General features: G+C 44.3%; 1 protein-coding gene and 1 long non-coding RNA gene across 3 annotated transcripts; one reads left to right on the top strand and one right to left on the bottom strand.

Moving 5' to 3' along the window:
• Positions 1–338: 338 nt before the first annotated feature.
• Positions 339–12,694, bottom strand: ercc6 (excision repair cross-complementation group 6). The gene is made up of 21 exons (XM_029175971.3): positions 12,517–12,694; positions 12,124–12,349; positions 11,703–11,823; positions 11,410–11,524; positions 10,437–11,154; positions 9,248–9,379; positions 8,869–9,027; positions 7,964–8,099; positions 7,554–7,724; positions 7,256–7,432; positions 6,012–6,128; positions 5,447–5,542; positions 4,521–4,739; positions 3,973–4,083; positions 3,438–3,557; positions 3,183–3,277; positions 2,563–2,708; positions 1,924–2,463; positions 1,662–1,830; positions 1,492–1,570; positions 339–1,392 (listed from the first exon to the last, which is right to left on the bottom strand). The coding sequence occupies exons 1-21, from the start codon at positions 12,692–12,694 to the stop codon at positions 946–948; spliced, it is 4,272 nt and encodes a 1,423-aa protein (XP_029031804.1). The 3' UTR covers positions 339–945.
• LOC114841791 (uncharacterized) lies at positions 12,594–24,545 on the top strand. Of its 2 annotated transcripts, XR_008692585.1 has the most exons (5): positions 12,594–12,728; positions 21,526–21,593; positions 21,681–21,767; positions 22,647–23,090; positions 23,929–24,545. It is a non-coding gene; the product is annotated as an uncharacterized LOC114841791 (long non-coding RNA). The 2 variants fall into 2 exon arrangements; XR_003783203.2 differs by lacking the exon at positions 22,647–23,090.
• The last annotated feature ends 600 nt before the right edge of the window (positions 24,546–25,145 follow it).

The raw sequence follows: 25,145 nt of genomic DNA, 5'->3' as shown, positions 1-25,145 counted from the left end.
TCTAGACAACTCTGACAATAGAGGAGGCCCTGTGCTTCCTGTCAGCGCCTTTCCTCCACCCTCTGATGGCTGTTTAAACGACTAAATGACATTACACTCATCTCCGTTTCCTACTAACAGTTTTACAAGCAAACCTTAAGTAAGTGATGGACATTTTGGTTTCACATTTTACCATTTACTTTTCAGAAACTCATTTCTAGTCCACACTTATTTAGATAAAAATCACAGTTCTCTACATGCTTATGATTTATATTAATAATGCAAAATATTTTTACATTAAAAAAATTCAGTGGATGCATCCTCAAATAGATTTCAATTTCAAATAAAACAAATGTGACTTTATTAAATGAACTATGCAATTATTTTATTTTTAACAGGAGGTAGATCATTTTTATCATTACTTTCAAGCCATATTTTTACAGTTGAGAAAAGTCAGTCATTGCAAAATCCCACAGTAATACACTACTGCATATACTACAGAATCTTATGGCAAATGCTGGCAATTGGAGCTGTTGAGGTACAAATATTTAAAGTAAACAACACATAACTGAGTAAGTCATTAGTCAAGATATGACTGTTTTGAATTTGAGGTAAATACATGAATAGACGCTTTCAAGTAGAACCAGGTACAAAACAAACAAACAAAAGCATTTGCAAAAAATGTTTCAACTTAAGCCTAAACTCATTAGACACTGCCACTGTTTCCCATTTTGTTCAAGACATAAAAATCGTTTAACAGAGTTTACCAGCACATTGTTTTTTTACAATATATGGTCCATCACAGCTCAGTGTAAAAAGCCGATCTGAAGTCAGACATTTATTTGTTTTTTGTCAATTTGACAAGCTGATGAAAGGAGAATCTTTGACCTCTATGGACTTGTTGGTTTCAAGTACTAAAATATACATCACAGTTAGGAAGTTTATCTGCTTCTGCTGGTGCTTCATTCAACGGAAGTGCTCCTTTAGCCTCCACACCCCCTCCTGACCCGACATCCTGTGGAAGTCACAGATGCTCCTGAGCAGCTCTCTGAAGACAGGTGCCTGATCCTGAGTCAGTCTTGGCTGGAAATACTGCAGCACCTCCTGGGTGGTGGCCTGTCCGTCCACGTTGGCCTGGAAAGCTATGAAGTTGCGCAGATCCACCAAAAGCTCGTCATGCTCGGTAGGCGGAGCTGGAGTGGTGCTGGTTCCTGCAGCAGAGTCCTCCTGCTCTTCCTCTGCTTCTTCCGTTTGGCTGGAGGGCAGGCTGAGGTGGTTTCGGGCTCTCATCTTCGCCAGCAGCGAAGAGGAGGAGAGGGAGGCAGAGTTTGAGTCACCTTCTTCCCCCTCCCCACTGAAATGTGCTCCTATCCCAGGCTTCTTTGACACAGACTTTTTAACAATGGCAGCATCCTAAAGAGAGGAACAGATATGGTTCAACAGGGTTAAAAAAAATCCAACACACTACCACAGTAGTGCACTTTATATATTCTCATCAAAAAAAGCTTTTACTTTGCATTTGTCTGGAATAGGGCCAGAGCGAACAGGAGGTGCAACCAGGAGTGAATTCTTCTTTTGTCCGAAACGCTTCCTGTCAAAACCAACAAAGGCAAAACAGAGAAAGCTCAGATATTTGTTGTAAATTATAAACGCTGTCAGTGTGTCACACTGAGAAGGTGTACCTTGCAGGAGGGGGAGGAGGCCGGTTGTAAGGCAACCTGCACTGCTGACGGGAAACCTTGAGGGCCTTCAGGGCATCTTTGGCCACCCTGTTGGCTTCTGCCTCCACAAGAACATAGTCTGGGTTGGAGGACTCCATAATGGTGTCATGCTGCATGACGCTGTGGATGCCTAACCCCCCAAAGAGCACAACAGTCAACACTAAAGCCTGCTGTAAATAACCTAAATGCAATGTGTCATATTGTAAGTGCATATAAATCGTACCAGATTTCTTGAAGAGCTTGGCCAAGACATAATCGTCTGATTTCTTCTCATCCTGTCCCCCCTTGTCTTCACTCTCCGACTTCTTGTAGTTCCTTTTCTTCACCAAGTGAGAGATACGGTGGCCTTCGAAGCGAGCATCTCTGGGGTGTTTGCGTCTCTCGCGTTCGTGTTTGTCTCCGTCGGCCGAGTCGCAGTGTTTCCTCTTCTCTCTGTGTTTCTGTGGGCTGGTGAGGGCAGAGTCTTTGTCTCCATGTCGGTGAGTGGGCAACTGGGAGTTTCCCACTGATGCCCTGGCTTCATCCCAGTCTCTGTTTTGCATTTTCACTGCGATACGTGGCTCAACATTCACCCCATTGTGATTTGGGGTAACCTGAAAGTTTTTACTGCACGGGGATGTGTTTGCATGAATGTCTGCTGAGGAGTGTTGGCCACATGCACCCGTCACATTCTGGTCTGAGGAGAGTTTATTTGCATGGTTTACATGGTTAACTATGTGACCTGGCCTTGGCTTCTTGGGCACCTTGACATCAGAGCCTGTACCTGTTATAGAATAAAGACAGAGGCTTAATTCTTTAACACATATACTAATAACCATCCAACTGGATGTCATTACAAACAGCACAGAAATAAACTGCACACCTGCAAATAGAGCACTGGTCTCTGTTCCTTGAGCTCCATCAGGGTCAGACAAGGTGAAGAGTTCATACATGTCGTTAGACTTAAAGAACCGCCGTTGTTTTGGGTCCTTCAGAACACGATTGGTCAGAAACTGTTTGAAGATCTGCCTGAGCATGAAAGCATTTGAAACACAGAATTAGATACTAAATTGCTGTTTTACCTCAGCAGGTGACTCCCATCCTCTGTCACCACAGGGTAGTTTGGCTGATGGATGAGAAAATTAGTTAACCGCGCTACTGTTGGTATCAAAATAGAAACCCTGCAGTTTTTCTAACTTGCTTTCGCAAAGCACTTTACAGACACAAACCAAACAGAGCGACGGTTTAGAAGTCCAATATTGGCCATTTAATAATGCAGGAAAGCATTTCAATTACTGCGAACAGGGAGAGTGCGAGTGGTAATACAGCAGCGATGTGAGCAATTAGTCATGTCATTAGCAATATTCATGAATGCTTGAAGTCAACGGAAAGGCATCCAAAACAGAGGATGGGTTGTTAAAAAAAAAAAAAAAAGCACAAAGGATGTTTCCTGCTTTATTAAGATCTGTGATTAAATATGAACTGAGCTGAAGTGTTTACTACCTGTGGTAGATTTTCTCCTCAATGGTCCCTGCAGTCAGCAGCCGGTAGACGGTGACCTGCTGCTTCTGACCAATCCTCCAGGCCCGTTCCCGAGCCTAAAAACAACACACGCCATTGAAACATATCATGTCAAAGTCACAGTAAAATCACATAAATACACTGATTAGTCATTTTAATCACAAAAGGAGAAAACTGGAACACAACTAAACAAAAACACAGGAATTAAATGACTTAGCAAACTGTTTTACATTATACCTGTGTATCGGTGCTGGGGTTCCAGTCTGGGTCATATATAATGACTCTGTTGGCTCCAGTCAGATTGACTCCCAGACCTCCGACTTTAGTAGTCAACAAGAAGATAAAAATGGATTTGTCCTGTAAGGAAGTGAAAAGTGAGACTGATTAATGAACCGTTCTCATTTTTTCTGATAATCACTGGGGGTGTAATCAAACGAGTACACTCAATTAAAAATTGCTAAAATTTTAATATTACAGGGTGACAACAACGTCAACCTCCAGATTTAATTTCTACGCAGAAAGAATCAAAGTGCTATGTGTAACTGACCTGGCCCACCTATACACTCTTATTTAATCAAATACAGCAACTCTCAAATACAGCAACTCAATTCATTCTACTTTTACATTAAAACTTCTCACTTTTAAGAGCAGCTGTTAGAAAGGTGATCCATGCAGTCTGAGTCAATAACTGGTGTTTCCACCTCAGTGTGGCCAAGGCCCCAGTGAAGAATTTTACCCCTCAGGACTGGATTTACTTGAAAAGCGCTCTTACCTCATTGTAGCGAGTGATGAGCGGCTGTCGGGATGCTATTGTGGTGGTGCCGTCCATTTTCAGGTAAGAGTAGTTATTCTGCCTCACAAACACCTCCAAGATGTCCAGCATCTGAAGGAGAGGAAGACGATAAAGAAGTCGGTAAGTGAGAAAACAAAGGAAGGATGGCTGTGAGACAAACGGAGCGAGGGAAAGAGAGGCTGAGGTTTGGATTATCTCTAAAAGGATTAGAGCAGATTAATATTACATGGACAGAGATACCGACAGGGAGGGTCTCAAGTTCCCTCTGAGGTATAATCTTATTGGTATTGACTGCAACAGCTGGGGCCTCTCACACGCACACACGCACGCACGCACGCACGCACGCACGCACGCACGCACGCACGCACGCACGCACGCACGCACGCACGCACGCACGCACGCACGCACGCACGCACGCACGCACGCACGCACGCACGCACGCACGCACGCACGCACGCACGCAAAGGAGTTGCAGGCAGCAGCAAATCCAGAGACAACACTAACAGACAGAGGGGTGTGTTTCTAACCTGTCTGGACTGAGTGAAGAGCAGGACTCTGTGGCTCTGTTTGAACCAGAGACGCAGCAGTGACTCCACCACCATCAGCTTCCCTGAGCGTTTCCAAAAACCAAAGTGTTCCTCCTCGGTGAGCTGGTCCTCGGGGATTCCCCTCAGCATCCGAGGGCCACCGGAGAAAAGGTCTGGGTGGTTGCATATTTTCCGAAGAGCTATGAGGCCTGAGAAAACCTGAAAAGCATCATCAAGAGAAAAAAGTACAGTTTTTAATTAGTGTTTAATTAACTAATAAAACATTAATATGGTTTCACCGTGCTGTACCTTTAAACAAATAAATACATTTACTTTGAAAGAGAATGAATTACATAATTTATTTAAGGAAAATAAAGGCCTTGCTTCTTGATGAAGGCCCAACACTCACTCGCTCACTGCATTAGTAGTGGTGGTTAATGGACTGAGCGTAACCACTAAATGTGCCTGTAAGAGAGAGTGTGTGCATATATATAAATATATATATATGTGTGTGTGTGTGTGTGTGAGTGTGTGTGTGTGTGTGTGTGTGTGTGTGTGTGTGTGTGTGTGTGTGTGTGTGTGTGTGTGTGTGTGTGTGTGTGTGCAATCTGCAATCTGCTGTCACCCCTGGATCTCCAACCACGTCCATTTGGTCAGTGGTGAGAAATGGTGGAGTGCCTCTCTCAGGGGTCTGGTTAATGTGAGAACACCAACTGAGAAAAGCTCCTTAAAGAAAACTAAAGTCAGGCTATTAAGATTTTAACAAACTTTACATGACGGGAAGGAAAGGAATCAACGGGCCAAATGCTTCTGAGAGAAGCGAATGAGAGTTGTGTGCGACATGTTGTGCTGAAGTGTGGCTGAACTGTGGAACAACACAAGTTGAAGTAGTTAAACACACCGTTAGCTCTGAAAGTGAGGCCTACCTGCATATCACCGTTAAGTATCTGGTAGACCTCTTTGGAATCTAAGAAGCTCTGATACACCTGACGCTGTTCCTCTGTTAACCTGCAAAACAGAACCTAGACACACACACGCGCACACGCACACACACACAGTGCAAAAGTGTGTAATGAGCAGCGAACATGGGTTTTAAAGCCCCTTGATGAAGTGCAGTGTTTGAGAAGAGAAATTAGAGGGGAGCCCTGTGTTTTTGGAGCCACTGCCGTCCTGAGGGACTGACTTAATGAGCTGAAGTGGACTGAGAAGTCAACCAGCGTCAGCCGCAAGGACAGACCAGAGACCAGCCACCTTAATGAATACCTGCTCCTTTTACTTTACTAGGACTTTATTAGCTGGCTTCACCTGACAAGGGCCATGCGCATTCATCAAACACTCCTTAGACGTGGCACATATAGTCACGCCCAATCAGATAAACACTTCCCCAGTTAAGAGATACAATGCTGAGAAGCCGTTCAATACAAAGGGTCAAATGTCTGTGTGTGTATATATAGATCTATCCATCTATATATGTCTAAATATGAAGCATACCTGTTCATTTTTGTCAGGTAAGGAGAGGTTGGCCTTGACGTCTGCCTTCATTCTTCTGAGCAGGTAAGGATTTATTGTGTCCCTCAACACGCATGCGCACTTAAACGCCGTCTGGACCTGGAAATCAATAGCAGATAAACCTTTTAGCGGGGACAAACAGCTTTCAAACAAATGTGGCTCTCAGTTCAGCGTGTCAAACTGTCATCAACACTCACACCTGTCAGTGTGCATATTTCCTGAGGCTTGATTGTCATTTACGTCCCCTTCTGCCCTCTCTCATCACCTCCCTCATGTTGCTGTCCCTCTCAAGAGCATAAGCCATTAAACATTGATCAGAGTGCTGTTGCTCTCGTGGGACACAGCCCTCCTCTTTCATCAGTAGCGCTGGCCAGCTTCAGTGAAAACACTGGGGGAGCTTTAGTCCCAACCCACACTACAAGGAACTGTGCTGCAAATGGCCCAACACACCTTATTCAGAGGCCAGTTAGCCTTTGAAACATTAACTCACTGGGGGTCCAGAGAGAGATCAAAGACACCCTTGGCAAAGCTGGAAGGGGCAATAACGGGGTGGTGCTTTTTGGCATCAATGGAGTTTAGAGTTTTGACAAAAAAGGACTGGCAGCAGATGAGCCAGCGATCTCTGCGAGCCGCTGAGTGGATTTACAGGGAGGGTGCAAACACATGAGTAATGGATCCTACCTCTCCATGCTCATCCAGCCTCACCCCAAACTCAAACGCTTGTGCAAACACAACACTGTCAGCCAACTGCCAGCTAACGGCTCAGAAAAGGATAAGGCAGTGGAGCTTAGCCCTCTCTGACCATTTAATAACATTAATAATTAGTAAAGGTTTTTATTATCGACAGCGGAAGAAGCATCAATAGCCAGCTTAAATAATTAAATCCATACAGTCAGTGGGTTATTAACGATTGAACACTAATGACAAAGGGCTACAATTTAGCTCACTGGCTCTCCACTTTAGCCTCTCCCTCTTTCTCTCACACACTTGGGATGTGCTGATGTTCCATTGCATGGTCCTACATTAGCCTGCAGAGCACTTAATGGCTCTGATGCTCCTCTGTCAGTCCTTCTGACCTGCTTCTATCCAGCACTCCAAAATTAGGGGACTGGCTCATATGAGCGGCCCTCGCATCTAGTTTTTGCTCTACTGCTTACTATTTTGAAAATGAATGAAATTGGCAGATATTTGCTAATAGTCTTTCTGCAAACAAGCTGTTTCAGTACCTGTACAGGTGACGCATTGCTGTATCCCCCCATGGTAATCGGCACAGAGAACTGCTCCATGAACACTTGCAATGTCCCCAATTTGCCAGGGAAGACAAAGTCAAACAGAGACCACAGCTCCTTCAAATTGTTCTGCATTGGAGAGCCAGACAGGATGAACCTGTGGGGAGTACGAAACTGGAGAGAGGAAGAGACAATGGAGCTTATATTGTATACTCACTCTTTCCGTTGTTTCTCTGCAGAATACATTACCACTGGTGTATTTCCTCAAGTGCTATGAATGATGAGTAAAACATACCTGCTTGGTGGCAATGGTGACTCTAGCGTTTGGATTCCTGATCTTGTGGCCTTCATCTAGTATGATGTAGTGCCAGTCGTATCGCTGCAAGGTGTCCTGCATATTCCTCACAGCTGAATACGAGGTTATCAGTATACCGTGACATGAGGCAATCTCTGGAATGAGCTTTTCCTGGAACAGAAACAAGAGACACAAATGTAAGTTCAGTCGTTCATTAGTGCAACTACTTTTGTTGTGTACTTCTAGGTAGGGCATCTCTCTCTCGCTCGGTATGGTTTAGGACAGGTTGGTAGGAGAGAAGGTTATGAGGCAATGCTGGATAAACAGATCTCTAGTGCCCCCCAGAGGATAAACAGACCCAGTAGAAAACCATATGGTTAAATAAAGAAGACTGAAAACCCAAAACATACCTTGTTGCTGGTAAAAGAGCCAGTTTCGTGTAGAACGGCAACTCTAAATGGAGGCCACCAGGTGTGAAACTCCTTGACCCACTGGTGCATGACTGTAGCTGGGCACACAATAACTGTAGGACCCAGACCAACATATCTACAAACACACAGATATGTACAGCGTACATAATGACATTTCAGTTAAAAAAACTGTCTGAATCATCTGAAGAATAGAAAATGTGCTTGCATGTGCAATTGGAGAAGTTTTTATGCTTTGTGCATTTTCCCAATATAGAGGAAACAGAATATTAGAAGTTGGAATGATCCCACAACAGTCTAGTCCAAATCAAATTCAGCTCTACGCTCACTTTCTGCAGCTTACAAATCAATTCAAAAAGGTGCATGACTACGTAGTCCTCTGTAGAAGATTTACAAGAGCTTTGTCAAAGACACACACATGCAAAGAGACACTAATGGGTCAGTATGAACCTGCTGGAAGCTATTGATACTGGGCCATAATTGAGTTTGCAAGCAATCAATTTGTGGGCTTCTATAGTAGACAGAGTATTGACCATCAGGGAGGCTCCACCTCCTAAATGCACAAGTGTTGTTTGTGCAGTAAAACCAGATTATCACCACCACTGTCATGTCTTCTGTGTCCTATGCCTTGCTCTGCCCCCCCCACCGCCACTAGTCCAAAATGCATTTGAACTGCGCCTAAAGGGACACGCCTTACCCACTCTCAAATCCACACACCAGAGTGTCACTGTTTCCTCAGATGTCTGAAGTAAGAAAGTGAGGAGTCTGATAATTGAAACATGTTTAATAATTCAGACGAACACTCTCAAGCAGAAATCCCCCTAATCAAATATTCATACCATACAGACACACAGTCTACAGCCACAGTTGTTTTCGTGCGTGTGTACCTGTAGTTGGATCCTCTGGTCCTCAGTTTGCTGTAGCTCAGTCCGGCCAGGAAGCTGATGACCTGGATGGTTTTACCCAAGCCCATCTCATCGCCCAGGATGCCACCCGCCTGCTGACAGTGGAGTTCCCACATCCACCGCACCCCCGTCTGCTGGTACCTGCAAATATGCACTAGTGTTCAAACCCACAACAGAAACTGTGAAATTGTCAACTGTACCAATGAGAACTAGCGAGTCCGAGCGGCAGATACCGATTCTGGGATCTTGAATCAATAATCTTTAGTTAATCAGTGTCATTCAAGTGTTGTTAGGAGCAAAGGGTAAAACATTTTTGCAGCTGCTGGACACTTGCAACCACATAATTTTGCATCAGACTTACTTGTAGAGTTTCTTCCAGAGGAAACCAGGCACTTTGAAGCCTTCATCAAACTCTGCATCACTGTCATCTGTGAGCTCCTCACCCCTTTCCCTCTTCTCCTCCCTCTCCTGAAGTCGCTGCCGTTTCCATCTCCTAGTGAGACAGTGATTATAGATGCTTGAAGTTTTAGCAGGCCTCAGATTTGTTTTAAGAGCTGCATGCACAGGTGCACTGCACAACCAGTGTTTTGAGTCACAAGAATTTCCCTAGGCAGTAAAATATCTACAGCAAAAAAGGGAAATGTAACGGAGAACAGTTTTAATAGCGCAGGAGAGAGGGCAGTTAGAGGCACAGTCGTCATGTAGCAAATGAAGATTGATACAGACAATTAGTAGTGTGAGTTCCCCAGAAAGGTGTGAGGTGCAGAGGATAAGAATCCATCTTCATTTGGGCCTGGTCCTGTCACCCTGCCACAGAACTGGTCCTTTAGCTGGGCCTGGGAGACCACACTATCTAATTAAGTCAAGATTACGCATTGGTTCAGTTAATTACACTTTTCTGCCCCCACTCCACCCCCACCCAAGTACAAATACCACCCACTCTAATAATATCATTCCTTGTATAAGCTAGCCTGGCCATCCATGCTGTGTCTATGCTGGTGAATTGACATTCAATCATTGTAGTGTGGAAAAAGGACACATGCCAACACAATTTATTTGGCAGCTATAAATATAAAATCTCATTAGGGCTGCTCTTCCATTAATTTGAGCATTAGAGTGAGTGAGTGTATAAAACCATGTGCAGGAGGATAATTAGGCCACAGTGAGAGCAGAGAAAGAAGAAGAGCGGGGAGTGAATTTGCTTAGTCAAGAAACAGCTGCCAATCTCATCTGGGATTAACTCTCCTTCTGCACTATGGAGCCAGCAGAAGACAACTGATTTTCTCTCCTTAACTAAAGGGAACAACAATAGCACATTTGCACCACTGCCATTACAAATGTGACCAAAGTTTAAGGCTGGATGTTGTGGCTGTTGTTCACCGTTTACAGGCAGGCGTGTCTGGAGGACGATTTACAGATGAAACTTTCAGCATCTTTTGCCTTCGACTTTAACTCCTACTACAGACGTGATCTTTACAATCAAATAAATAGCTAAATAATTTGCGATGGTTAATCAGAGTTTAAAGCAGCAAGCACTGACTATACTGTACCTTATTCGCTGTCTGTAGTATTCCACATCTCCATCATCTTTGAATTTTTTCGCTTTATCCTTCCCAGAGTCCTCTTCATCTGAGCTCTCAGGGCAGTACTCATCCTCACTCTCCTCCTTTACCTTCTTTCTCCCTTTCCCTATAGTTTTTTTGTTGTATGGTTTTAACTTGTATCCTTCCTCATCGTCATCCTCCCCAAAGCCCTCCTCCATAGCTTCTCTTTCCTCCTGGTCAGGGTCGATGCCTGCGTCACTGGGCAGGTACTCTGATCCCTCGCTGTCTGATCCCTCTCCCTCAGTGTGGCGTCTCTTTTTCGTTTTAGGGGCCTGAGGCTCGGCCTTAGGACGAGCCTTAGGATGAGCCTTTAGTGCAGTTATCTGAAGCTTTCGCATGCGCTTTTTCAGTTTTTTATCCTTGGAAGTTGAACCTTTTCTGTTAACTTTTCCCGTAGCATCCTCATCGTGGCTAAGCCCTGAGCTCCGTCTCTTCTTTAGAATGGGGACTCGCTTCCGTTCAGTGGCCAGTTTAGCCTGGTCGGCCAAGTACTGGTCAAAGGCTGAATTCTCAGCAAGCATCACTTTTCGAGGTTCCTTCTTTACCTCCTTCTGAGGGATGCGAGTTCCAAAAGGAGTCATGTGACCTTTCCGAATAAGTTCCTCGAATTCAGTCTCCTGTGCTGGCATGAGCATGCTGCCCAGCGTGGAGGGCCCAGCTTCATCTGCAACACATATAAACGCTGATTCAGATACAGACATGATGAAAAAGTCGCACTGTAGTGAGATTTACAACCCTCAACAGTGCCACTAAATAAGACTCCCAGACTGACAGTAACAGTTTGGCAGTTCATGTAGTGCTACTAAAACACAGAATAAATTGCACAGACACATGTACCCTTATATGGCCAGGTTGATTTTGTGCAGATCTCTTTTTTCTTTTTTTTTGAAGAATACAAAAAAAAATGAGAACACTTCACCTTCCTCTTCGCCATCCTCTGCCAGAAGCTCCAATTCCACTCTTTCGGAGTGCTCTCCGCCCAGAATGGCCTGAAGTCGCTTCTGTTTGGCTCTGAGCTTTTTCAAGTGCTTTTCCTGAGGAAATGTGTTTTAACCAGCATGATGACCATTTTATGTTATATTAGCATTTAACGTTTATATTTATTTAAAAAGTCTCTTTGGCTGCAATATAGGTGAGACTTTCCAGAAATATCATCAAATTAAGTACACAAAACTGAAGTTAAAGCTATTTAGTTGTATGTAGTTTTCTCACCTTGTTTTCTTTTTGCCGTTTGACAGATTCAATCTTCCTACTGATATCCTTACTGGAGACTGCATATGGAGACATCTGCTCAATAATCTTCTGGATATGTTTCAGTGATTGGGTAACAGATCTGAAACACATCATGAAAAAGTTAGCTTCATCCTTGGCTTGTTGTGCAATACACTGTATACCGGGGAGTTTTATTTGCTCAATCTTTACTCAGAATGAAACTTAAAGTAATAAAGCAAACATTTATATAAACTTTATTAAGTAAATCTTTGGATTATATAACAGGGAAACAAATATTTTATTATATAGTGTACTAATTAATTACACAGATGATGAACACACTAAAAGTCCTTTGCAGCAACAGGCCAACCTCACAGACTTATGTTAAGGGTCTTGCTATTACTGAATCATTGTGTTTTACCTGACGTCATCCAGGACAGAGTGGTACTCTTTCTCAGCCTCAACTTTAGCAGCAGCCTGACTGGCCTCCTGGATTGCCTCGTCGACTTGCTGCAGGACCCCCTGCTCGAGGACATCCTGGTCATAGACAGCTACTCCGAGGCCCTGAAGCTCGTCAGCTCCAGAGCTGGCCGATGCAGCCTGGATGCGCTGTCGGTTGATCTGCAGCAGGCCCCCAGACCTCTTGCCTTCTCAAACCACAACATATAATAAATAGAGTAATAATTACTGCACACATGTTATGTCATTACACAGCCTAACATTAAAAGTGACAATTGAAAGCAAAGTATTGACATGAATAATTAATGATTTATTGATCAGCATAAGTCAGTTCTTTCTGTCTTGTGTAGCTCACCACTGTTGCCCTCGCCTGGTCCAGTGGTGACAGGGTAGGCTGCAGGTGCCTCAGAGCCCTTGCAGACTGCAGAGCCTCCTGTAGCTCCATCCTCCTCCGTCCCCCCCGGTGTGAGGGCAGCACTGACCGGGCTGGAGAAAGAGGAGGGGACCTGGTCCTCGGAACCGTTCACAGGCATGGTGATGTGTCTTAAAGCACAACAAGACGGGGAGGTCAGTGATGTTATGTTCAGTCTCTTCTAAATCCTGAGCCAAAGGAATAATGTTAATTGGCCGCTGTGAGATACAGATATGTGTTAAACGGCTAATTATGAGCAAAGAAAACAAAACAATAATGGGAGCAAATGTTTCCGATACCGGTTTTAGTTAATACCATTAAAGTACGTCTGGATAGATAACGGTAATTAACAGGTGCTAATAGATCAGGTCAAAACAACTGGGGTCCATTGTTTACGTGGCTAGGCTAACCAGCTAAGCTAACAGAGAGCTGAGCATCAGCTGTTCATTTTGAACGAACAGCGGCTCCGGTTACGCAGCCAACACCTACACGTTCAGACAGACCCTGGCTGTTTCAGCTGTGCTGCCCAGTCTGAGGAGGACACGTTAAACCGACTGCTGTAGCGACAATAACAGAAGCGACTTACAAAACGTGCAGTTACACAACATCACCGGCTCGGTTCATGTCATCTTGTCAAACTTCCTGGTTTCCGGTGCCAGAGCATTGTGCCCCGTGTTCAGTCATTCGTTTGTGCGACAGCGCCCTCTGCTGGTGCGCGGCAGATGGTGGAGTTTGGCCTCTAGGTGGCGCCACCAAACCACTTATTGACAGTGGAGCGTTAAAAGAACCCAATTCTGACAAGCTGCGGCACATTTTGACATGTGGCCCAGTGATATTGTGATTTTTCATACTTGCTGGGGAAACTGTTAGATGCATGAGTGTTTGAGCGTTGCAATCAGGGTGCAGTCCAACCAGACCAGTCCAGTAAATCACTCCAACTCAAAACATATGCAGGTCATCTGCAAAGCATCAGTCACTTTTACTTTTTATGCTTCAGAAAGCCTTTGCTTCCTGGATGTTACAGGCACGAGCGGTGCCAAATACTTGCATCTCAGAGGAAGCTTATTTTGAGTGCCTTGCAACAACAAATGAAGGACTTAATTAAATATCCTCTCTGCGCTGCACAGCAGAGCCTGGGCAAAGGCCAGCTTCTCCTTTCCAAACAGTGTTATTTGTGCAAACAGACATATCTATATAGGGATAGATGTTGCTGTCACCCCTGGCTCAGAAAGTGAAGGAAGATGGAGACACTCCTCTTTTTATTTACTTAACTATGGATCCCCTTCGTGGAGAAAGTATCCAGAGACACTGTTGTGGATTTGATTCTAATAAAGAACATAGAAAGCCTTGTAATTTATTTACTAGAAGAATCAGTGGTCAGGTAGCCAATACACACAACATCTGCTGTGCTGATTTTTGTCTGGGCAGTTGATATAAAGTCCCACAGATAGGAGCTACAATGAGTCAAACAAACTATCAAGCTGCTGATGAATCACCTATGGTGGGAAATTAACTGATACATTCACACAGTGTTGTGACTGTAAGGTTGAGCTGCAGAGAGGAATGTAAACCCCATGTCTGTCTTTGCCCTCCAGCTTTTGTGTATTTAGGCAGCACTTTACAACTTTTATCGCAGATAAGGAGTCGATAATATTTTTGTATATGACGGTGTTTTCTGCACATCATCATTTAGGGATAATTTGATGATAGACCGTAGCAAACTCACTGGATCTGGTGGGTGGCAAAGCCTGTCCATCCCAGCGTTATATATGTGAGAGCATGAGCATGTGACAAATCCTGCTTTTTTTATGTGAGGAGTTATTAGATTTATAGGGCGTGGGAGGGTCAGAGGTCAGAAGCCCACAGGGAACGATGGTGCGATGTTAACACTGCTGCTCCGCGCTGCTTTGCATCCTGCCAGTGGAATAACAAGAGGAGCAAGATTTAAAGACACAAACATTGTGGGTTTAAATTGTTGCTACAGAGTTACTGTTTCACATTTTGACAATGTTGTGATGATGTAAATGGTTACAAAAGACAACTGCTCATCCATAGGTCACACAAGCTTTGTCTCTGTCTAAATGGCCTTCATCAGCTCCCTCGAACTTCAGAAATGTCTTAAATATGAAATGAAAATATCAAGAAAATTGTAAGCTGCTGTTTTTTTCTTACTCTCAGAGTAAGTAGTTACTCCTTAAGTGCAAAGAGAATGAAATAACTGTTTAAATTTTCTTCTGCTTCTACTTTTACAAGATTATAATTTCTCAGCCGAAGCTGTCAGAAAGGTGATATTTCTACCACGTGTTTATTATGAGGTCACGGTGGGAGCTGGAGTTTTATAGCGGTGCGTTATATTATCAGATGTTCTCAAGTTTTTGCCCCTCATTCATTTTAAATATTTAAACATAAGCTGCGGTTTTGAATTTTACAGGCTATAAGAATGACTGATTTATCAAGAAAACAAAACAAAATTAAAGTTAAAAATAACTGTGAATTTCAAGAAATACCAAATAATGTTGTATTATTGTTTGATTAAAACAGAGAAAAAACACAGTATAATTGACTTTTATAGGCTAGTTTAATTCTGCGTGTGTGACATCTGCAGTGTTGTGGACCACTGTGGGTGCACACATTTCTTTCAGGTTGAGTGAGTCCCTCAGGGTCTAAGTGGGAGCCATGATGTTAGTCTTGAGCCGCACACTGGCTAAATCAACACGGGGGAGCATCATCATAGTGCATTAATGCATTAATGTCTGTGCTTTACGTGTGTGTGGCCGTGTTGGCAGAGCTAATGCCTCCCACGTGTTTCGCTGTCCCAGTGAGCCTGTGTGTGAGTCTGATAGTCATTACAGGGGTGAGCTGGGCTCTTATCCGGGGGCATCAGACCTCTGCCATGTTACAGTGGATGCTTCATGCATCTGCTTGCGATTTTCCCTCACCAGCAGGTGTGTGTTTATGTACGTCTGTGTGCCCGTAACCACACAGCAACTGTACGCTACTGTGCTCTCACAAGCATCTTGGAGAAAATTGGTTTCGGAGGTAAATTGTCCAAAGTGCTTCGCTCAAGGAATCCTACCTACCAATAAAAGGTTTTAGAGGCGATTCCTGGGGTGGGAAGGAAAACGCCTACACGCAGACTAGGTCTCACTGGTGCACGCTGTCACGCACACGTTTGTGTACGTCTTCCAGGTTGGGTTGTGTTGACGCGCTGGAGACCTCAAACACAGCTGGAACAAACCACACCAGAGAGAGTCAGGACGAGGCCTGTGTGGTTCTGTGACACATCACGTGAAACCACCACAGGCGCAGCGTGAGCTTAGTTCACTGTGTGAGTGTATGTGTGTGTGTGTGTTTGCTCAGAGTGAGAGTTTATTGTGTATGCTGGTATAAATGTAGGAGGACTCCAGCATGTGATGTGGGCTATTGTCCATCTTCACTCCCCATTTATGTGTTCCAGTGTTCACACAGGCTGTTCAAACACACTGTACCCACCCAGTGGAAGATTGATGCGCTCTGGATGGACGTCCAGTCGTCTGTGACATCCTGAAGTCAGGCAGCAGGTAGAGAAGAAGATGAATGGACTCCTGAAACGTAAACTTCCTGCAGGAGGAAAACTTTTGTCTTGCAAATCTAGTTTCTTCCACCAGCTTTAAACTGAGTCATGGCTCAACCTCACAGGCAGGAGAGAAATTAGCTTTGGTCAGTTTTTGTTTCCAACTCTTTTGTATTGAAATAGTAGTAGAACTAAAAACAACCCAGACTACACTATGTTCTTGATTACTGTTGCGCTGTTGTACATTTAACAGTGGTTAAATTTATAATATCAACAATAACATTCTAGCTTTGTTTGTCTGGTGTGTGCATGTTTGCATATTCTGTGGCTACTTGTTAAAATCCCAACCACCATTTCATTTTTCTCTCTAATGTCAGTTCAACTTTACGATTATCAAAACTAAAGGTAGTTGGGATTATTAGTCACGGCTAACGTGCTCTGGCTTACTTGGCTGTGACCTGTGATTTTCCATCCCTTTCAGCAGTAACAGTGTGAGTCAGATTCTTCACATTTCTCCGTGCCGCTACCCTGTGGTGTGCGATAGCTTTAATGCCATTCTGCCCATATTGAATAGATCTGGAGAGAACATTGGAACGGCTTCTTTTGTTTGTTGTGTTCTCTGCCTATTTGTCTAATCAGAAACATGTGTAGCATCACTGGAAATGTGTGTGGATCATTTGTATGGGGATCACTGCACACTAGAGACCTCACCGAGGTCTTCATAGGTAAGTGATGCATTTACAGTAAGGCCAGTGGTGAAGTTCAACAACAGGAAGCTGCAGTGTCGATGTGCTGAATCAAGTAAAGAAGCGCTGATCGACCACATTTAGGTTCATGAGGCCAGAGATAACAATGCTGGAAGATAAACTTGCTATTTGAGAACTAGTGCATCGTGGAACAGGATGAGGGGGAGCGAACGGGCTTATGATTAATTCTTTACCAGCACAGAATAGCAAGAGGGATTTGTGGGACCAAGCTGGATGACAAAGGTCAGGTCACGCTCCAGACTCTCTCAGCACATTGAGACACAGTCCTTCATTTCTTGGAAATGGCAGCACTTTGCTCAGTACATTTGCCCCTGGAGACAATACATGTGGTGTTAAGCACAGCTGGTCAAAATCTTTTAGCTTATTGACAAAAACACCAAAGATCAGCAGCTGATATTATTTTATGTTGGTTAGAATTTGCTGATGTACTTTAAAATCCCAACCTCAGAAATATATGTTGTAGTTAGGGAAGGTTTCTGTACTTTCTGTATTTGTCCTTGCTTGAAAAAGGCCACATTATTACATATTTTTATATATTTATATATTTCTAACCATAAAAAAGACACCATGGCCTCATTTTGAATAATATAATAATGATTTATGCGACCTGTGGGACTGGTGGAGCTGGATCAGTGATTCCTTCACAGTGAGCCTACTTCTAATTCTAAAAGTGTTTCCTGTGTCCAGAGGTCGTCACATCTCACCAGTCAAGCACAAAATATATGGAGCCATAAAACTATGAATAAAAAAAATGGAGATCTGACTTTTAGCTTTATGGGAAGTAGAGGCTGGGGAAGAAGCAACGTTTTGATTAGTCAGTTAAATGAGTGTGTTGAAGCATCGGGTTTTGCGTTATTATTGCTCATTGTCCTCCTGTAGGTTCGTTTCCTGTCTGTGAGTGAGTCTGTGTAGAAAACTCAAATCACGCACTGACAGGAGGCAGACAGTCCGTGTCTCTGAGGACGTCGGGCTCATGGGAGCCCTTTGTCCATCACGCCCTCCGTGTACCTCTTCCTCCTGCCAGGCCTGTCTAGTGTAGCGTGGACATGGGGCTGCTCCTCTGTCAGGACCTTCACAGGTTGATTTACTCCAGGGTTGCATCGCAGGGCGTTGAGCCCGGGCAGGAGGCCCCATGCGGCCGAGGAGCCGGGCCCAGAGAGCCATAAATTAGCCAGCGGCTTTGTTAGCCACTCACTCATGTGCCCCTGCCCTTCTGCCACACTTACCCTTTATCCCCACTGACTTGGCCTCTGTCCTCACTTAGTATGATTAGAGGCAAACCCCACGCAGCGCGCCCAGGAGCAAACACAGCCTCACGGTCCACATGCATTAAGAACAATAACAAGGAGGCAACGGTCGCATTCACCCCACTCCCAACGCACGCTGCCAATACTTACAATCCGCGGGTGTAGAAAAATAAAGATGAATCCACAGAGTTCCAATAACTCTACTTTTAATTAAGTCTCTCGCATGATGCAATTGCTACTGAATACGCTCTTTTCATTTAGCTGCTGAGATGGAATCAGAAGGAGAGCTGACTAGGAAAACAAAAGGGGAGTTATCTGATGTCTTTACTGGACCAAATCACACATACAGTACTGATGTGCTGAGGCCGAAGCATTTCCAGCTGCACAAAGGCCTCGTGTGTGAGGGGCAGTGACTAATCTAGGAAATCAAGCAGTGCATTAGAGGAGTCTATAAAGAACTACACTGAGTCCATTATATAGAACCTTATATCCTTCTTCAGCTCTGACTTACTCAGGTTGATGATGCATATTCTCTGTCACCTTCATATGTCACTATGTTCTAGCTCCTAGACTGTAAAACGACTTGGCAAACCTCCTGCACATCGGGCTCTCATTACAAATGTTTGTCTCCCACCAGTAGATAATAAAGAAGCCTGCATTAGCTGGGTAAGCATAAAGTCAACTCTGTCAAGAGTGAGAGGAACGTAGGATGTGGCCATGATGTGACCCTTGTTGAAGAGTCTGAGGCAACTGGACACGTCCTGCCAGGATTGTACAAGAGTCTAGCGCGGCAGATTTATGTATATACACGAAAGGAACATGTAGATAGATGAGGAGTCTTCCTGGGAAAGTCAAAGTCCAACTCTGGAATAGATAAAGTGCCATGCCTGGAAGCCAAGAGTCTATTAGCCGCCATGCAACCCAATCTGATATCAGCTCCGGGCCGTGAAATCAGCAAAGGAGCAATATGAGCGAGAAAAAAAGAGAAGCTGTGTGTGTGTTACAGGTCACGGGGGAGCATTCAGAGCAGAAAGCGAATGAACAAAATATAGAAAGTGGAAAATGCCTACTTTTCTTCTCCATCTTATTGGGCCTTTGTGGGCGCGCTTTCCTCCACCACATCCTCTGCGCAGCCAGTTCACACTTTGATACAAACAAGGCATCAAACTATGGAAAATGCAGCTCGCTGTTGCTGCCAACAGTTTCCTTTTCCTGTCCTTACCCACAATAAAGCGTCCTTCCTGTCACACTCTGACCAACCAACAATGAACGGTGGAAACCACACATTAGCGTACAGTATCTCCATTCTCATGATCGACAGCGTCTCACCTGGAGAATGATATGCTTTAAGTGGACCTTATTGATCCTAGCTGGCTTCGTGAAGCCGATGGATCGCTTCAACTGGTTGGAGACACAAGCAGGGAAGTCTGGGAGCAGGGTCAGTCGACCCCCGATCCCCTGATCCAACATCTTCCCACTCCAGCTGTGACCTGACTGTACAGACACAAGGGTCACTGCAAGAAAGCAAAGATGTCAAAACTATTACTTTAATTAATCTTACTGCACTGTTGACTTGACCCTCATTATTGCCCAAAAGCAAGATAACCCTGAATCATATGAAGTTTGAGGCCTGGGTTTTGATTGTTGTGCAAGAATCCATCGTTATCATTTGTCCTCAGTTGAGATTAATGGTGTTTGTTAGTTGTTTTTGTCACCTTTGCTATCTTAAATCTTTGCCTTGTGAGCACTGAACTCTCTCTTGTCAGACTTTGTGACTCCAGCAGCCGCGTACCGTGCGCCTGCAGTCTAAGTTTAGTAGCGGCGGGTTGAGGTCGTGCCATTTTTATTGTCGCTTTTCAGCGCGGGCGATCGCGTTTCCTGTGTCAGGGTATTTTTTTATTGTCCAGAACAAGCTTTTCCTCGCTCTGTAATATCCTGAGGGGAGCCGAGTTGCTGGTTGATGGCGGTTTTGTTATCTTGCCACATGCTTGTGATGACCTGGGGTCTGCTCAGAGTGGACGTCCAGGGGAAATCCTAGCTGGGAACAGCAGTGCGTGGAATATAGAAGAAATTGCACAGCATAATCACAGAGATTCCCAGAAGATGATGGCTTCATCTACAGTATGTAAAATATCTCTGGACATTTACCTTTTGTCGCTGTTATTTTTTTCCTATTGATATTGAATGAATCATAAACGTTTGTTTTGTTTTGCGTTGGATGTGTTACATGTGTATGAATGTGGGCAGTGGGGACTAACATTAAGAAGAGGAAATGTTGGCAGCCAGCGTATGTCATTACAGATAAATGGTCTGATGTCATACAAATGTTCCTTTGGCACCGAGGCACAATCAGGGCGAAAGCGAGAGGAAACAGGCAAGAGCTCATCAAGCAAACAGTTTTAGAATATAAACACACATTAAATCTATTGGCTGTAATCGTTTTTACAGTTACAACCAATAAGCTGAGGTTTTATCCAGAAATTATTGAGCAGTTGTTAAAGTTTGAGAAGGATCAGACTTACAATTAATAACAATCCCAAATTGATATTTAACAAACAAGACAATGGTGCAGTACACAGTATCCCAACTGATCTGTGATCTGAGATAAATGGACCGGAAAATTAAAATTACCTCTATATCTTAAACGCTATCAATAAATATGATTTGTGGGTTAAATGATGTGAAGGCTGTGATCAGATTGTAAATGTCAGAGGTGCTGCCAACAAAAATGAGCTTTTAGGGGAGAAAGCTGTGCACAAAGTTTGTTCTAATTATTTTTTATTTCTAGGGCCATAATATTGATGAATAGTGGAATTTTTATCTTCATGAAATCTGGAAAAAATGACATGTAAACATGCCCTCTATTTCCAATGTCTTCATCTGCGAGCCTTCAAACTTCAAAAATGGCCAACTCACTTGAGCACATATTTCTTTGTGACTGTGCAAAAGCTACCTTAAAGAAACAGCAGAGGGTCTGTGCTCAGCCCATTTTTTTTGCATCGAATTTGCATTTAGGTGCAATACAGCATCACCGGCCTCACCTGCTCCTCAGCTCTAATGTGAAATGTGTTTGACGGACGCAGCACTTATTGGATTATGGCTCCAAGAAAAAAGAAACACAGACGTCTCCTTAACCTTTTGTGCTTTTCAGTCTAATGCACTGCTCTCAAAGACTTTGTCAGTTGGGTTGAAGATGATTTCATGCCTGTTGACGTAGATCCTGCTTCAGAGCCTTGGCTCAAAGTGTGTGACATCATCCAGCAGCTCCCAGACGATGCAGTGATGAGACGGCACCCAACAACATTTTCTATTTATTTCATATAAATAATAAGATGTTTAATCAGCCCGTGTGTACTAATTATTTATCCTACATTTATTTGTACAGTTGTTCCTCATGGTTGTTTCCTGATGTTGATGAGCAGGATAAAGTACCAGAATACCAGAGCCCCAGAGGTAATGTGAAGGTGAAAGACTCACATGGATAGTGTTGCAGTAGTGCATTAAGTGACTTAAACAAACAACACTTTCAAATGAATCCAGAGGCAAACCAGAAGCGGATGGAGAACCGCTAGCACGGGGCCAGACGTGGTCGTCTCCTGAAGACGAGATGCTTGAGGTGTCCCACAGGTAAGATGAGCTGAGGAGGAAGGAGCCTGAGAAGCTCCTATTAGTAAAATACGATTAAGCCATGTTAGTTAACCCGTGTAACTACATTATGAGAGCCACAGAAGACACTGGTCCAGTTGGGAAACCTGCAGAGGTCTCGGTTTAGCATTTTTATCATTTATAGTCATCTAAACCACCAATGAATCAGCGTGATGAGAAAGAATCTCCACTCTTATGGAGAAGCAACTCCGTCCGTTCCCGGGTCCGTGTTGTTTACTCAGCTGGGGTCAGTCAAGTGCTGCTGTTAGAAAGGACCTCTCATTTGTCCTGCTGTTATCCACCAACAGCTCCTAAACCCTTTTAAGCCCTCCTTTATTATCCTTAACACTTACCAAAGGCCACACTCTGCCTTCCTGTCGAGCGCCGTCCCTCGGGCTCATGCCACGTCTCCCCTCAGCTTTCCTCTCTTTGTCCTCACATTTCTTTCGGTCCATCTTTGCGTTTCAGCGCTTGAGCGTCCATGTTTTCAGAACCCCTCTGAGAGGTCAGAGGTCAGCTGGGTTTCAGCGTCCTACGTTGCCAAGTCTCCCTGAAGGTTTGGGAGTTCCTGAGACTAAACATCCAAACATCCTCTCTGATGCCCGGCAGCTTGTGGAGGACGCTTCATCTGACATAAAGCCGCTAAGCTGCTGCAGTGCGATGTCAGGATGCAACAGTTAACTTAATATCCGCTTTTTATTTTCCAGCTGAGGTCGATTTTTTAATTGTTGCCTACACGATGCCCACCCATAGACTGACAGCTGCATGTTCCAGCCTCAGCCTCCAATCACAATGAAAGCGGTGTGAGCTGGTTGTGAAAATGAGCATCCGAACTCAGACTGGTTTCACTCTTGTGCCCAGTGTGACGCGCGGCGGCAGGTGGTCATCGCTTCAAACAGCTGCTTCTTCAGTCGCCTTCACGTGATCAGCCGTCCGCATTTGCCATCATCAGCCAGTGGAACCATCCAGCAGCTGATTGAAACTTCAGTGACCGGTACAGTACGAGGCTCTGTCACTGAGGAAGACAAATACACATCTGCATCGGCACCCCTGCGGTTCCATCTGAAAACAGATCCTCTCTCCCTCCTGGAGCTAAAACAACAAACCTAATATCTGTTTGAACAGATACCGTGCTTCCCCGTCGTTCTCATCCCTCTGGAGAGTCCTGTTCCTGTGTTGCTCATCGTCACGGTGGCCCAGATCCTGCACTGCACCGGGAGTTAACACAATACAACACACATGGATGAGTGGTTCTGCAATGCGCTTACAGCAGACGACAGCTCGGCTCACTTTGAAGACGTACAGGTCGTCTCCAGAGCCCTAAAAACATCAGTAATCTGTTTATTTTCGTAGCTGACTTTGATTGAGTTTACTCCCGCCGTCTCTCTGCAGCTTAAGAAGAGCATTTTTAAACATAACATTAATTCACCGCCAGTTCTTTAGCGCGATTTACGCGCCCGACATCCCGACGTAACCCGTAATCCTGCACTTATCCACGCGGATATTGTGTAAATATGAAAGACAGCCAAGTGAAAACAACGTTAGCATCACATATTCAGCCGCAGCACTTAACGTTCTGTTAACATCAGCTCACATTCCTGTAAAATGAGGGTACGCAGGCCTCGCCCTGCTTTGTTTCTGCTTCGTGTCTAACTCTCAGTGGGGTAACGGATGAATTCAGTCCACACATCTGTCACTTGATGATACCCCGACTTCCTCCTACTGTCTGAAGACATGCAGTAACCCACAGGTGCGAACTGTTGTTTATCTCTGTGTCATCACAACGACAGCTGATTGGCACCGGGTCTCTAAAACCTATAGGGAAGCAGTAAGGATGATGGATGGAAAAGGAAATATTGCCTCACTCTGTTGCAAGAAGGACTAATCTTTCTCTGCAGTTCTTCTAGTTTGATGTGATGGGCTGCAAACCCAGACAGAAACGGCTGTGAGCTGACACAAAAACATAACCTTCTTGTTGGAGCTAAAACCATCTCCACAGGTTCCCGTCCTTCGGGGCCCGTCTCAGTGGTGTATCTGGAACCTCCCTCGGAGTTAGACTGAGCACTGCTTTTCCTGCTGACTGTCACTTGGCTCCTCAAACGCCTCCTCACCGTGGCCTAATCCTCTCTGCTTGTGGCTGCAGGTTTGAGAAGCGGTCGGTGCATCGCTGTGGAGCAGCGCACGAAGAACAAACAGTGAAATATTTCCAGATCTCATGGTCTGCGGTCGCCTGCAAAGACAAAGCTACTGGCCCACCGCTGTATGTGTGGGTGAGTGGGTGGGTGGGTCGCTGTGCGTTTCCAGCACAAACAAAAACCAAGACTAATTTTTTAAAGGTTTGCCAATTTTTCCTAAAATTCTCTTCTCTGTTTCCAAAAACAAATTACTGTTTTTAATCACAACAGCTCTTCTTTAGTTTTCAACATGATATGCTGCATATTCTCAGACGGGCAGGGGAAAATTCCCATGCACTGTCATTCAGATAGTGAAGATAAAGGTCAGACTACTTTTGCAATCTAATCATTGTGAGTAGAAGACCAAACACGGCGGAGATGGAATTCAGTTTGAGGAGCGCTGATAATGAAGAAATTTCACCATTTGTATTTAAATGTAAATATTTACTCCAACCGTACAGTAGTCCTCATTTCCTCTGCTTATGCTCATCGGTTTAGACTGAAATACTCCAAAAACAACTGGAAAGACCCTCGAGGATTGATTCTGATCCAACCCTCCCTCCTGTGCAACAACACTTGTGGTGAATTAAACATGATGATACCAATAACTGTGATGTTTTCTAGAAACGCTAGAAATATCAACAAACAGCCAATAGCTAATAGTGAGCCGTGGTGGACGGAGGCTGTGGAGGACTCACATGCAGAACATGTGGTTTAGGCAACAAAACCACTCGATACGTTTTTGATTATGATTATGTTTTTGTTTGAAGGTTAATTAACTTGTTACGCGTGTAGAAACAGTCTCTGCTGAGCCAGACCACAGTCCCTCCCTCGCTGTGTGCACTGTGAGAACCCGAACAGCGCTGCAGTCCAATTTACAGACCGTTGTCCAGACTGGACATTTTGCCAACATTGAAAACTGGACAAAGAGGGCCTGATGTTTTTTTCATAAACAACTAAATTTTTGAGTGAGACTGATAAAAATTTTAACAACTTTTTTTATTTATCTGACTATCACCGTTAAAAAGGGGTCTGAGGTGAAGCTTTAATGTGCTGGATACTGGACATTTCTATCCCTGGATCAGCTTCAACTGCCTTTAACATACAATCTCACAACTAACTTTGATGCCTTTCTTTGACTTATGTGGGAAATGTCTCTGCTGGACACGAAGCGCTGGGAAAAATC

This window comes from Betta splendens, chromosome 15 (genome assembly GCF_900634795.4).
Source record: "Betta splendens chromosome 15, fBetSpl5.4, whole genome shotgun sequence".
Classification (NCBI taxonomy): Eukaryota; Metazoa; Chordata; class Actinopteri; order Anabantiformes; family Osphronemidae; genus Betta; species Betta splendens.
Note: the sequence above shows the minus strand (reverse complement) of the source record. Positions and strands in the feature narration are given on the sequence as shown.